Below are 14,693 nucleotides of genomic sequence, written 5' to 3' on the forward strand. Positions count from 1 at the left end.
TCTGGAACTCTCTTGCTTTTTCTATGATCCAGCAGATGTTGGCAATTCACTTCATAGCAAATATAAGGGGAAAAAGTGGAAGCAGTGACAGATTTTATTTTCTTGGGCTCCAAAATCACTGCAGACAGTGACTACAGCCAAGAAATTAGAAGACACTTGCTCCTTGGAAGGAAGTGAAAGTGTTAGCCATTCAGTCATGTCCAACTCTTTGCAGTCCCATGGATTGTAGCCCACCAGGCTCTTCTGTCCATGGAATTCTCTGGGCAAGGATACTGGAGTGGGTAGCCATATCCTTGGAGGAAAAGCCATGACAAATCTAGACAGTGTATTTAAAAGCAGAGACATCACTTTGCTGACAAATGTCCTTATAGTCAAAGCTGTGGTTTTTCCAGTAGTCATGCACGAATGTGAGAGTTGGACCATAAAGAAGGTTGAGCACTGAAGAATTCTTGCTTTCAAATTGTGGTGCCAGAGAAAAGACTCTTGAGAGTCCCTTGACAGCAAAGAGATCAAACCAGTCAATCCTAAAGGAAATCAACTCTGAATATTCATTAGAAGGACTGTTGCTAAAGCTGAAGCTTTGGCCACCTGGTGCAAAAAACCGACTCATTGGAAAAGACCCCAATGCTGGGAAAGATTGAGGGCACGAAAAGGGGGTGACAGAGGATAAGATGGTCGGATAGCATTACCAACTCAATGGACATGAATTTGAGCTGACTCTGGGAGATAGTGAAGTACATAGGAGCCTGGCATGCTGCAGTCCTTGAGGTCACAAAAATTCAGACGGGACTTAATGAGTGAACAACAACAAGAAAAGCATACTTAGGCTTTATTTTGGGACTTTCCGTGATCCATTTGGGTTGAATGTACCACATGTTCTTGGAAAGTACATCTATCCTGCTGTTGTAGGTGGAGCGTTGTGTAAACATCACTTTGATCAAGCTGATTCACTGTTGGTTAAATCTTCCGTAGACTTGCCACTTTTCTCTTTATTTATTCCATCACTTACTGAGAGAACAGTGAGGAAATGTGTAACTCTGTGCCCTAATCTATTTCTCCTTTATTATGTCAGTTTTTGTTTCTTTTAATTTGACTTTATGAATACCTTTCAAGTTTCAAGGAGTGACTCTTGGTGTTATGTAATGTCCCTCTTTGTCGTTGGTGATACTCTGTTCTGAAATCTACTTTGTCTGATATTAATATAGCCATTCCAGCCTTCATAGTATTGCATGGCATATCCTTTTCCATTCTTTTTTTTTAATATATCTATGTCTTGATATTTAAAATGGGATTTTGTCACCAGCTATAGTTGGATCTTGCTTTTTCAAATTCAGTCTGACAGTCTCCTTTTAATTGGAATGTTTAGACCAGTTACATTTAATGTAATTATTTATATGGTAGATTTAAGTCTACCACCTTGCTGTTTGTTCTCCATTTGTTGTATTTGCTTTTTCTTTTTTTCCCCTTTTCTGCCTTCTTTGGTTTAATTGGGTATTTTCATGATTTCATGTTCTCTCTTCTGCCACCCTGTCAGTGGTTCTGGAGCTCTCTCATCTCCAGAGCTCTTGCCCACAACTTTCAGTTGCCACAGCCTCTCTGAGCCCCTGGCTCTGTCTCCGTAACCCTTTGAGGCATGCTCTGTGTAGAACCCCTCACCCTGCTCCTTGGTCCAGAGGCAGAAACCCAGAGTGGTGGTAGAACCTTGCTTGTTTCCTTTCTCCCAGGAGCCACAGTTCTGCATTGGTTTTCAGGGTCAGCAGACGGTAGCTTTATATACTTTGTCCAGTGTTTTGTTTATGGGGGTGGGTGAGTCTGGTCCTGGTTAGTCCTCCATGACCAGAAGTGGAACTCTAGATGGTGCTGATCCCACACGTTCTCTCCTCATGCGCATACGTAAGTAGAGTGGCGCGTGTGGCGCCCTCAGGACCACCGTCAGCCGCCCGGTGGCCTCTGCGCACTTTCCCGTTGAAGGGGCGCAGCATTGCAAGTCAGCTCCTGTAGCAGGGATTCCAGCTCTGCCACACGCACTGTGCAAGCTTGGGGGAATCACTTGCCCGTCTAACATTTTTCTAAATTTTGGAGTCAGGGTGGGCAAGGAAGACTCTTGGGTTAGAAGACCCCCTTCGTGGTGAGCCAGCTGTCCTGTACTTGTTAAAATCAGTCTTACCTCCCATGGGAGTGATGATGAGTAACAGAGAATGTATGTATGTGCTGTAGGTTACTGCTCAGGGGCTTTACCCAGGTCCGAGAGAGAGAGGCAGAGGTGACAGGATGTTCTCTTGATTCAAGTAAAATAAAATCTTTAACAGGACTTCATTCTCCATATTATTTCCTCTGTTGTTTGAGTCTCATTTCCCTCTCACTTGCTGCTTGGGTTTGAGCTAGAGGAGAAGATAAGCCACTCCCCAGCAAGGACAGGCTTAAATCCAGGACCCCATTTAATCACAGGTATGTGCATTTTCCCAGTAACTAATGGCTTAGAAATAGAGGAAAACAATAGAATGGCAAAGACTAGATAGAGATCTCTTCAAGAAAATTAGAGATACCAAGGAAACATTTCATGCAAAGATGGGCACAAAAAAAAGGACAGAAATGGTACGGACCTAACAGAAGCAGAAGATATTAAGAAGAGGTGGCAAGAATACACATAAAAATTGTACAAAAGAGATCTTCATGACCCAGATAATCATAATGGTATGATCACTCACCCAGAACCAGACATCCTGGAATGCGAAGTCAAGTGGGCCTTAGGTAGCATCACTATGAGCAAAACTGCTGGCGGTGATGGAATTCCAGTCGAGCTATTTCAAATCTTTAAAAGATGCTGCTGTTAAAGTGCTGTTCTCAATATGCCAGCAAATTTGGAAAACTCAGCAGTGGCCACGGGACTGGAAAAGTTCAGTTTTCATTCCAATCCCAAAGAAAGGCAATGTCAGAAATGTTCAAACTACCACACAGTTGCACTCCTCTCACACGGTAGCAGAGTAATGCTCAAAATTCTCCAAGTGAGGCTCCCAACAGTACATGAACCGAGAACTTTCAGATGTTCAAGTTGGACTTGTAAAAGTCAGAGGAACCAGAGATCAAATTGCCAACATCTGTTGGATCATCAAAAAAGAAAGAGAGTTCTAGAAAAACATCTACTTCTGCTTTATTGCCTACTCCACAGCCCTTGACTGTGTGGATCACAACAAACTGGAAAATTCATCAAGAGATGGGAATACCAGATCACCTTGTCTGCCTCCCGAGAAATCTGTATGCAGGTCAAGAAGCAACAGTTGGAACTGGACATGGAACAACAGACCGGTTCCAAATAGGGAAAGGAATATGTCAAGGCTGTATATTGTCATCCTGCTTATTTAACTTATATGCAGAGTACATCATGCAAAATGGCAGGCTGGATGAAGCACAAACTGGAATCAAGATTGCTGGGAGAAATACCAATAACCTGAGATATGCAGATGACACCACTCTTATGGCAGAAAGTGAAGAGGAACTGAAGAGCCTCTTGATGAAAGAAGAGAGTGAAAAAGCTGGCTTAAAACTCAACATTCAAAAAACAAAAGATCATGGCATCTGGTTCCATCACTTCATTGTAAATTGATGGGAAAACAAGGGAAACGGTGACAGACTTTTATTTTCTTGGGCTCCAAAATCACTGCAGATGGTGACTGCAGCCATGAAATTAAAAGATGATTGCCCCTGGAAGAAAAACTATGACCAACCTAGACAGCGTATTAAAAAGCAGAGACATTACTTTGCCAACAAAGGTCTGTCTAGTCAAAGCTACTATGGTTCTTCCAGTAGTCATGTATGAATGTGAGAGATGGACTATAAAGAAAGCTGAGTGCCAAAGAATTGATGCTTTTGGACTGTGGTGTTGGAAAAGACTCTCGAGAGTCCCTTGGACTGCAAGGAGATCAAGCCAGTCCATCCTAAAGGAAATCAGTCCTGAATATTCACTGGAAGGACTGATGCTGAAGCTAAAACTCCAATACTTTGGCCATCTGATGCGAAGAACTGACTCATTGGAAAAGACCCTGATGCTGGGAAAGATTGAAGGCAGGAGGAGAAGGGGACAACAGAGGATGAGATGGTTGGATGGCATCACCAATTTGATGGACATGAGTTTGAGTGAGCTCCAGGAGTTGGTGATGGATGGGAAGCCTGGTGTGCTGTAGTCCGTGGGGTCACAAAGAGTCAGACACAACTAGGCAACTGAACTGAATGGCTTTTTGAGTTGCATGGTGTGCCATTCTCAAGTCTCCACTTAAGGCCTCAGCCCCCAGCCCCCTGGGACCTATGCCTCCCAAAGAAAATGTGTCTCAGGAAGTGACGTGGTAGCAGGCGCAGGGACTGTTATACACTTAGCTCCGTGACCTCAGACATACTGTTCAAATTCAGGGAACTACCATCCATTGTCAAAGGAAGCTGCATGTGAGAAGCTTGCAGAGATGCTCCATGTCTAGCTGTGCCCCTGTTCCCCGCGTGCCTTCTCACGTGCTGCCGTCTCTCACTCTTCGGTTATCACTGGACACTCAAGGGTAACGGACCCTGTGGTCAGGGCGGGTGCACCGGTGTCGCTTGGCCCCGTAGATCTGCCCGCCAGGCTTCTGTGAGCTTTAGAAAAACTCGGGTGGAAGATGGCCATTTCAGGTAAGAGAACGAGCGTGCCTGGAAGGAGGCGCCTGCCTTTGTCAGATGAGAACAAGAGCAAAATGCAGAACGTGTTTGATGAAGCAGAGAAAATCCTGAGAGTTCAGAGAAGAAAACCAGAATTCTGAGTCTTCATAATAATGATGGCTGCCTTTTATTGAGTGTCGGCTACATGTTAGCAGAACTGCGCAGAATCCTTTCCATGCCTTCCCTCAGATGAAAATCCTGAAGCTCCGATAGGTTCTCTGTGACTCCTCCTAGTGGCACAAAGTCAGGGAGCGATGGGAGTCGAGGCCAGGCTATCTGATGCCAAAGGCCAGCTCCTAGCCACTGCCCCACACAACACTGGGCAGGAGACGGCCTGGCACTCATGCACGAGTGTGCTCTCGGTGTGACCTCGAGCATATCACAGCCCCTCTCTGGATCAGTTTCCTCCTCATCCTAAAGTTGGGCTATGCTGCATAATTCAGACCCTTTCAGTTCTCACTTTTTCTGTAACAACATCTCTCAAACCTTTCAGGCTGAGGAAAAGGCAGATGCACTGAACAAGGAGCTGCTTATGACCAAACAAAAGTTGATTGACGCAGAGGAAGAGAAAAGAAGGCTGGAAGAAGAGTCTGCTCAGGTATAGGGGGCATCGCCCCTCCCACACTCCTCTATGTCTTGCAGATGCTTGAGAGCTGGGATTTCACTGCTGGCTTCCTCTTGGCCCTGGAGAACTCTGGAGACAACTGGCTTCAGTTTCTCTCCAAAGGCCTTTTTTACTTACTAGGTAAAGCAACATAATGGTTCTTAATAATTAAAATGTAGAAGGAGACAGTGAGGCAAAGCCCACCCTTCCACTGGGGCAGAAGTTCCTGTGTGCCAGCATCTGAGTGTGCCCAAAAAGGTTAGCATTTCTGCGGAAGGAAAGCAGACGTCTCATAATGTGTGGTTCCTCCCCTACTTGCCCTGTCCACAGCTATCTCCCCACAGAGCCAGCTCTGGGAGGCTTGTCCTCAGCACAGCCCCTGGGTAGGAAGAGCTTCAGGTGCTGCGCCCTGGGCAGGCTGGTTCTGCTTCACTGTCCACCTGCTTCTCATCTTAGTCAGGCGACCCGAGGTGAGAGGTGACGGGCATGTGCCACGTAACCCCCGAGGCGCTGAAGGAACAGCCGTGGTCCCATCAGCTTTTCCTCGACCTTTGCTCTGTTACCTCCTCCGCCCAGGGCCCCAGTGTGGGCTGCACTGACAGGGACTTCAGCCAAAGGCCCACCTGAAGCAGGATTTGATGTAGTCGGATGTTCCGACTTCCATCCCGGCATCAGTAGGGTTCGTACTACTGAGAGAATCGGGAGGAGACAGGAGCGCCCCCTGGGACTGTGGGGTCAGCGCAGCACGACACAGCTCCTGCCGGGGCTTCCTGTCTGTCTCCCTCAACCATCAGTCACCTTTGCTTTTCTTACTGTGCACAGTTAAAAGAAATGTGCCGTCGGGAACTGGACAAGGCAGAATCCGAGATTAAAAAAAACAGCTCTATCATTGGCGACTACAAGCAGGTGGGTCTGTGCCCTGGAAGTGGGCCACACGCTCTGGGCGCTCTGCTCGCCTGCGTGAGAGGTTTCCTTTCCACACCCCAACGTGTGCCCACTCGGCCACTGGCCCTGCAGGAGTCCCTGTGCTTCTGGTCGAGTTACCGTGCTGATTCAGCTGTAAAACAGGGGGACTCGTGACTCTCCCAGAGAATTGTTGTGAGGAGTCCAGAGATTATGTTTGTGGCCCTGGCCTAGGTCCCTCACGCAAGCAGGCACTTAATCCCTGGAGGCCACCCTAGTTCTTGGGAGCACTTCAGACTCCGGCTGCTCGTGTGTGGTCCTGATGGGGAACCACCTGTCCCCCAGCTGGTCCATTCTGACAGCATAACTGAACTGGTCTTGTGCCTTCAGTACTGGGCTCTCTTGCTGGCTCTGGAGTCTGGCGTGTTTGTGACATTGACCATCGAGTGCACTCTGGCACTGATGGGTTCTCGCAGGTCCTGGGCCAATGGATGCGGAGGTGACAGAGCCAGGGCACCCTCTGCCCACCTGTCATCTGCTCCCTCCCGCTCAGTACTGTCTCAATCCATGGTCCAGCCTCTACTGTGGAATACACCACGAGCCCAGACTGTGCAGATTATGACACTGCTGAAGAGGCTGTCATGTGAATACCATGTTTGTTTCCTTAGATTTGCTCTCAGTTGAGTGAAAGATTGGAGAAGCAGCAGGCTGCTAATAAAGTGGAGATTGAGAAAATTCGGGTAAGTCTTCATTTATCAAAGAGATTTTATCCCCCCTAGTTAATTTAATGGCTGTATTCACAAAAGATTTGGGGAGGGGAATATTCCACCTGGATTTCAAAAGTGAGAGAGGCTGATGCGTGCCTGACGGGGCAGCTGTCGGGGCCTGGCTCAGCAACTGACAGCTCCTGTCTGCCTCTTTCCATTGGGTAGGGGTACAGAGCAGACCAGAGGAGTCCTGACGTTAGACCTCAAGGTGCAGGTGTCCCTGTTCTTTATAAATCCGTACAACGTCCTCCTCTGGATTACTTCACTTTTTAAAAAAACCACATGCAAGAGCCCCTTGACTGGAGGTGTTGTCTGTGACTCCTGCAGCAGCACGCTGAGGCAGAAGGGTCCTGCGGGTGACAGGTCTCACTTGAGGGTGGCAGCTGCAGAGGCCAGGCCACTGCCCACGATTTTCTGTAGCTGGGAACCACTCCCCACGATTTTCCGTAGCTGGGGACCACTCCCCAGGAGTTTCCGTAGTGCGGGGACATCTGCCTCCTACTATAATGGACCCAGATACAGTGAGAACCGGAGTTTTTAAATGTTTTGTTGCCAGTTTCAGAGGTTTTGTTCCTTGATGTTTCTTTATTATTAGACTACTTGTCAACTTTTACTTGTGAATAATTTGCTGAATAATTTGAAAAAGATGAACAATTTACTGAAAGATACTTTACTAACATATTTATAACTGGGTGGACAGAAATGTGGGAGAGTTCGTGACCATGTTTGCATGAAGCAACATTTTACCTGGAACAAGGTGATACTTGGCCTCTATCATAAGCAGTGTTTAACCAGCAGTACCAATTTTTTAAGCAAAATTCATTTTCTGATTCTAAAACTAATAATGTTCATTGAAGAAAATTGGAAAATACGAATAAAGGGGCAGGGGAAGAAAGCCTTATAATCTCACTACCCACAGACTACACCACCATTAACACTTTGGTGTGTGTTCTTTCCATGTTTGTATTTCCTCTAACATACAAATTTTCTTTCAGTCTAAGATACGCATTTTTTTCAAATTTACATCTGAAGTTGGGACATATTTCATAACTAATGGCTTTTGTGGTTTCACTGGCAGAATATTTTCTTAGAGGAAAATGAAATGATGTTTCTTACAGTCATTGCTCTTATTTTCGTGAAATGTAGTGTGTATTTGTAACTAAGCTTTAACGACATTTTCGTGTCCTAGTTCACCCAGCACCATAGCATTTTTACCAAATTATGAAAAATTCCTCAAAACCTTTTCCGAGGCTGCATACTTCCTTGTATAAATACAGCACATCCTATGTAATTTCTTCCAGGAGCTGGATAGTTTATCTCCCTACCTCTTTTCTGTGTCTGATTCTGCAGTGAAATTCCTTGTACATAAATCTTTATCTAGTTGCTCCGTTTTCATTTTTTTAGCTAAGATTCCTAGATGTGAAATGACTGGATCAAGACATAACAATATTTGTATTGCTTTTGGTATGTAACGCCAGGTGACTTTTCCAGTAGGTCATCTAACAGTTTACAAAAAGAACGTAGTTTTTCAGAAGCTATAGTGCTCAGCCAGGCTCCCCAGAAAGGAGATGCTTACACCTTCATGTCTCCTTTGTCTCTTCACATCTCACCTTCAATTTCAGCAAAAAGTAGATGACTGTGAACGCTGCCGGGAATTTTTCAACAAAGAAGGGCGCATAAAGGGCATGGGCTCAGCTAAGGAAGTTGTGGATGAGGATACAGATGAGGAGAAGGAAACACTCAAGAACCAGCTGAGAGAGATGGAGCTGGAACTGGCACAGACCAAGCTGCAGCTGGTGGAAGCGGAGTGTAAGATCCAGGTAACAGTTGCAGCCTCGCATTCCCAACCAGCCCTCTGCCCCTGATGCAGGGGGCCCAGGCCTGCATGAGGGTATGATTTTCTGGGGCTAGAAACCCCAGAAATGATATTGACGGTTTGGGGTTTTTTTCCCTTTTATACTTGGACCATAATCCTCCTGGGAAGAAGCCTGTTACTTGTTATTTACTAGTGGATGTTTAATTAGTATTTAGCCTGTCCTAAGAATTGGGCTTTCTCATAATGAGAATTATCCATCTAACTTGGAATCCTTCTGGTGGAGGAGAGAACATATGATTTGAACTCGCAGCTGCACCAGCAAACCCTTTGACATTGGGTTAGTAACCTCCTTACACTTCAGGTTCCTCATCTGCCAGTGGACGTGATGAGGGTCACTCTGATTGTTTGCTTTGAAGACTAAAAAAGCTAATGCACACAAGGGGCTCAGCATGCTGTCTGAGGGCTTCACAATACCAGCTTTTATGTCCCAGCTCCTGTCACTTAACCAGCTTTGTGCCTTAGGACTTATTACCTAATTTATCTGAGCCTCCTTTCCTGAAGAAACTGGGACTTATTTTGGTCATCTTTATACTGCACGGCTAGTGCCGGCAGCACCGTGCTGAGCACAGGGCAGGCGCTAAGCACAGAGCATGGAGGAACCCAGTTTAGGACTAAAGCTGAAGACCTGGTCTCCCCATCACATTCATCACTGGACACCTGCTCGCCCAGGCCCAGTTTCAGCTGCTGGCGCTGCAGAGCTAAGACGCGGCTTGGGCGACTGTCTGGGTAATTAGGAAGGGCCTCACCAAGGGCGGTGTCTGATCAGAGAATGGACAGAGGTTGCAGCTGGTGAAGGGGAGGAGCGCTGAGCCAGCACAGGGCATGGCATGTCCTCTGTGCTGTGCACCCACAGCACAGAGGGCGCAGTGGGCCTGCCCGAAAGGTCCAGATTGTGAAGCATCTCACATGTCTTGCTAGCAGGTCTAGACTTCTAAGGTGCTTGCTGGAAATTAATGCTGCGTTCTTAGCTAGAGCGTTCGGCTGACTCCAGGTGTGCAGTGGGTAGATGGAGGGTGAGATGTTCAGATGGGAGGCTGTTTCAATAAAAAGATGAGGTCTTAACCAGAAAACGTGCCAAAGCTTTTGGCCCTCCAGATCTTTCTGTGCCAGTTTTGAGAGCTGGGGTGGGGAGCGGGGGTGGTGGCTGTTCCCAGAGTTGTCTCAGGAGGAGACAGACTACACTTGTTGCCTTGGCTCAGCTCTGGGGAGGCAGCGTCCTTTGCACAGGAGACCAGCATCCTCATGTCCATTGTTGCTCTTCCAGGACTTGGAGCACCATTTAGGCCTTGCCCTCAACGAGGTCCAGGCAGCCAAGAAGACGTGGTTTAACCGAACACTGAGCTCCATAAAGACAGCAACTGGGGTTCAAGGGAAAGAGACTTGCTGAGAGCAGCTGCTGCCTCCAGACCCTTCGGAAAACATGACACCTTTTGTTGCCTTCTTTGGCCAGATGTGTGATTCTGTGACATGCCCCAGGACAGAATGTCCGCAAGTCAGATCCATAGAAGCCTGTCGGGAGGTCACTGTGGACCAGAGCTCGTGAGGCCCTCCTCACTGCTGATACTAACAGGCCCGCTGACTCGCCTGCCGCTCTGGACACTCCGAACGTCACTCCTCCATGTGACCTCCGGCCTCTTCCCAGTTAGGTCAGCTCATATCCAGCCCAGCATCCGAGTTGACGTTATCAGAGTTTGGGGATCTTCAGGCTGTTGGTTTTTTTCTAAACCTTTAATTTTTTTTTAAAATACACACACACATACAAATATATATATATATATAAATATATATATATATAGGGGGACGTAGAGCAGGGGATCAGTAACTCAAGTACCTGCTCCAGTGCCAGCAGAGGGTCCTCTGTGTAGACATGGAGAAGCACTTTGTTTAAATAGGAGGGTTTCATGCTTGTAGTTGAAGCCACCTAGTTTTGTTAAACTCTACAATGCACAGGTTTTGGTTCGGCATCACTCACGTTTCTGATCAATTCTATGCAACTCTCATAGTTTCTGTTGTTCTTATTGTTAGCTGCCAAATGACTCCACAGCGCTGGGGCGGGTGACTTGACCGACTGTGAGACTGGGTTAATCGTAACATGGACAAATCTTATTTTGCTTCATGTGTCTGTGTGTGTGTGTGTGTGTGTATAGATATCTTTTTCCCAATGCACCCAACTGACAGTGTTTAAATCCCAGACTAGGACTGATCTGCACAAGTTAATTACGTGGTTATTTGGGCACTTACTGCATTCAAGGTTTGTCGGGCTCTGCTCTCTACCCTGCTGGTGTGAGAGCTGTGAAGAGCACCTTCACTTCAAGGTTCCTAGTGTTTCTGCACAACAGGTTGTACAAGTGAGAAAGACTTTGAGTTCTGTATGTGTGTGAGAGAGAGAGTGTGAATGTAAGGCTGTGCAGACACATGCCAAGAGGCCCACGTCCTGCTGGCCTGTGTCCCCGCCTGCCTGGGCCCTCCCTGGGGTGAGGCCAGTGCAAGCCTTGCTCTTCGGATGGGCTGCAGGTTCTCACTTCAAAACTATAGAATGGGGGTTTTAGCACCTTTTTTAAAAAAATAACTTTAGACTTTTAATTTATATAGTGGTAACGCTGACAGGCTGTCTCGCAGATGATTCTGCCGTCTTCTGTGCGTGCAGTGTGGAGTAGCTGGTTACAAGAGGCACTGGTTTGTATATAAAGAGACTTGGGTGGTTTTGTATCTCTTTTTTCCTGTTGGCTGTATTAACACTTGCTGAAGTCATCTGTGATAAGGGAGGTAACAAGCGGCAACCCCTGATCCCCCCAGACCATCCCCTCCACTGCTGTCTGTGTCCTTGTTCAGTTACCAAAACAGCTATGCGCCCATCTAAAACTAGGTGTGTGGACATTGTGCTAGGGTAGTTTCAGTGTGTCAACTTTATGAATTGAAATATAAACCAGTAAAATTGTATTACTGTTTCTTTTGTTGGTTTTATTTTAACAGCATATTCATTAAATATTTTGGTACAAACAGCATCACTTTGTAAAAACCAGTTTTATCATTACGTGCTCTTGCCCACTTCCTCCCCCGCTCCCGCTCTGGGCTGAGATGCGTGTGAGCAGCCATGCATGCCAGGCCCGTGGCGGGTGGCGGGGTTGGGGGAGAAGACACAGGCTTTGTTCCCCGGGGGCTGCTGCCGGCACCTTCCTCGTGAGCACTGTCCGTCCTGGAGAAACGAAGTGCTATGGTGATGGGTGAGATGTGACTCGTGTGCTACAGGTTTAGGGAAGTCTTAATGGAGGTGAGCGAGTGGTAAGACCTTGAAAGACAAAAGCATCTTACCAGGCCGAGATGGAAGAGGGCACTGCGGGCCCCAGATGTGCACATGCAGGGCAAGCGGCCGAGGGGCAGAAGTGGTCAGTACCCAGACTCTCTGGGAAGAGTGCTCCTTCCGACCACTGCTGGTCTTCCTACGCTGCAGCCCCCCAGGAGGAGGCTCCCAGACGGGCCGTCCTTCACCACCTCACCCACTTCTCTGCAGCAGGAAGAAGAGAGCAGTGCTCCCCGCACCCGACGGCCCCTGCTTGCTTGACCTGCCCTCCACGACCCCGACACCAGTCTCTGGATGAAGCAGGCTGAGCTGCAGGCCCCGGAGAAGGGAAGGCGGTGAGTGAGCCCTGCCCCGTCTTCTCTCCACAGCCCAGATGCAGGCCTGGTACCTGGCAAGTGGCCGGGCTGTGACAGGAGCTCTGCGAAGGCCGGCACAGGGACTCTGGAGGACAGGTGGGATCCCTTTGCTGCTCAAGGCCAGAGGGCACGTTTCTGGGGTCCATGTTCCCGGCCAACCAGGTCGAGAGTCCAGAAGGGCTGGCCTGCCCCTGGCTTTTCCCTGCCCCAGAGTCACAGTGTGAGGAGGATAGGGGCTTGCAGAAATCATCCACTCAGCGGCTGTGCCCTGTCAGGAGAAAGGCACCCCCTTGGCCCATCAACCTTGGCACACCTAAAGTGACCAGGGTCATCCCGAGAGAATGAACAAGCTCCACCTTGGGTGAGGGTGGGCCTGGATGAAGTGGTTTGGTGGTTTGGTGACTGGGAAACGGCTGGAGCTCAGAGTGGGAGGAGGTGCAGAGGTGGTCGCGTGCAGCAGAGGGGCCAGACGAGCCCCCCAGGAAGCTGAAGCAGGGTGTAGGTTTCAAGAAGCCTGGCTGTGAAAGTCAGTTGAGGGGAAGGAGGATGGTTGGAGGGAACCGTGGTAGGAAGAGCAGTGACTTCGTGCTGGAAAACTGGCATCCTGGTACTGACCACGTGACCAGGGCTCCACTTCCTCCCCGACTGCAAGACATGAGACAGGCTGAGTAGCTTGTTGAGCAGATCTCCAGGGGGCTGCTCGCTGTCAATGCGGGCTGAAGGCAGCTCATAACAAAGGCAGGAGGGATCCACCGCCCGGTCTCCAGGAGTGCCGTCTCCATCTGTTCTGGACTCCAAGTCCTGGCGGCAGGAGAGCACCATGCGGGGAGTGAAGAAAAGAAAACCCTCTAGAACTAAACCCCAAACAGCACTCTCAGCTCTGAACTGCCCAGGAGCTGTGCAGAAAGAGGTGGTGCCAGGGGGAGGTGCCAGGCCTCTCAGACCTTTTAGTTCATCTGGATGATGGATGTGTGAAGGGCTGAGGTGCTTCACTTGCTCAGAGATGCATGATTCTGACCCTGGGATTCAGGCCGCCTTCTCAGCTTCATTTGGACAGAGAGTGAGGAGAAGCAGGCAGATGAGCTCAGAGTGGCTGGGGCACTCAGTTCCAGAACAAAAGGACTGAACGCTCCCTAGCCCTGCCCTTCCCCCGTTGCTGTAGGTGTAGGAACCTGGCCCATGGAGAGGTTTCTGGCCCAGACCCTGCGGTGTCTCAGCTCCCAGCGACCAGCAGGGCAGCTGCTTTAAGATGACCACGTGGGCCGCAGGTGGGAGTAAACTCACACTGCTTCACTGCAGGCACACCGGGGCTTCCCAGTGGCTCAGTAGGAAAGACTGCCTGCAACGCAGGAGATGCGGGTTTGACCCCTGGGTTGGGAAGATCCCCTGCAGCAGTGGTAACCCACTCCAGCGTTTTTGCCTAGAGGATGGACTGGTGGGCTGCAGTCCATGGGGTCACAAAGAGTCAGACACAACTGAGCACGCACGCATGGGCACAGCTGGACCAAAAGCCCTGGGTTCAAGCCAAGCCATGACTCTGGATGCGCGCCTCAAGTGGGAAGGTCACGTCTCCCTCCTGAGTTCTCTGCCATGGCCTCAGCGCTCACCTCTATCTTATGTGCTCCTGTTAAGCTCAGCCCTTCCCCTGTGTTCTCCCTCCAGTTGATGGAACAGCCCTATTAAGTGATGCTGTCCCCAGATGTGAAGGTGAAAGGCTTGCCCGTGGTGACAGGATCTTGGATTTCAGTGCTTTCTACCAGGTACCACCACCACCACCTTCTCTGACCCAAAGCCAGGCAAACAGTGCTCCTCCCGTGAACCCCTGGCTTCAGGGTGGGAGCAGGGCCCCCGGGAGAGAGCAGCAACTGGCTGGCTCCCCTTCTCATCAATGCGCCCACCCATAGCTTTCGTCCACTCACCTGGAGGGCAGCAACAGGCCCTGGCCTGGCTCCCCCAATACCCCTCCCTGGGCTGCCAGGGCATCTTTCTCATTCTTCCGGGGGTGAGCCGAGACCTTAGAGTTACTGGAGCAGTTACTGCAGAACCTCACACAGGGAGCAATGGGAAGAGCGGTTTTTCAAGTTGCTGCCACCATTTAGAAGTTCTCCCTTGGGCAGCTGTCTTTACCTCTCTAAGCCTTAGCGTCAAGTGGGAAACCAGTCAAGAGTAAGACTGAGGCAGGTGTGCGAGATACCGACGCCTA

The 14,693-nt window shown here is 49.0% G+C and overlaps 3 protein-coding genes across 13 annotated transcripts in view; 1 reads left to right on the plus strand and 2 right to left on the minus strand.

The window, feature by feature from the left end:
* The window catches only part of RABGAP1 (RAB GTPase activating protein 1), a 169,299-nt gene extending 157,461 nt beyond the window's left edge, over positions 1–11,838 (plus strand). For 6 of the 7 annotated variants that reach the window (XM_059891253.1, XM_005213132.3, XM_059891254.1 and 3 more), the window contains 5 exons: positions 5,177–5,281; positions 6,110–6,193; positions 6,859–6,930; positions 8,580–8,777; positions 10,098–11,838. In XM_059891253.1, the coding sequence (XP_059747236.1) occupies positions 5,177–5,281; positions 6,110–6,193; positions 6,859–6,930; positions 8,580–8,777; positions 10,098–10,220 (582 nt within the window). In that variant the 3' untranslated portion in view covers positions 10,221–11,838. The remainder of the gene's footprint in view (positions 1–5,176; positions 5,282–6,109; positions 6,194–6,858; positions 6,931–8,579; positions 8,778–10,097) is intronic. The other variant, NM_001191409.2, reaches the window with a different exon arrangement.
* Positions 1–14,693, minus strand: part of STRBP (spermatid perinuclear RNA binding protein) — a 198,700-nt gene that overhangs the window by 5,411 nt on the left and 178,596 nt on the right. The gene's annotated exons all lie outside the window — the stretch shown is intronic.
* On the minus strand, positions 10,946–13,516 carry LOC107132958 (uncharacterized). Its single transcript, XM_015473591.3, has 2 exons — positions 13,106–13,516; positions 10,946–12,758 (listed from the first exon to the last, which is right to left on the minus strand). Exons 1-2 carry the CDS (start codon positions 13,310–13,312, stop codon positions 12,327–12,329), a joined length of 639 nt encoding a protein of 212 aa, XP_015329077.1. The 5' UTR covers positions 13,313–13,516; the 3' UTR covers positions 10,946–12,326.

This window comes from Bos taurus, chromosome 11, assembly GCF_002263795.3.
Source record: "Bos taurus isolate L1 Dominette 01449 registration number 42190680 breed Hereford chromosome 11, ARS-UCD2.0, whole genome shotgun sequence".
Lineage (NCBI taxonomy): Eukaryota > Metazoa > Chordata > Mammalia > Artiodactyla > Bovidae > Bos > Bos taurus.

Bases quoted from the DNA above. Each gene is read 5' to 3' on its own strand.
- LOC107132958 (XM_015473591.3), bottom strand. From the start codon at position 13,312: ATGGTGCTCTCCTGCCGCCAGGACTTGGAGTCCAGAACAGATGGAGAC. The intron at 12,759-13,105 runs GTCAGTACCAGG...TTCTCCTGACAG, and splicing joins AGTGGAGCCCTGGTCACGTG to GGCACAGCCGCTGAGTGGAT.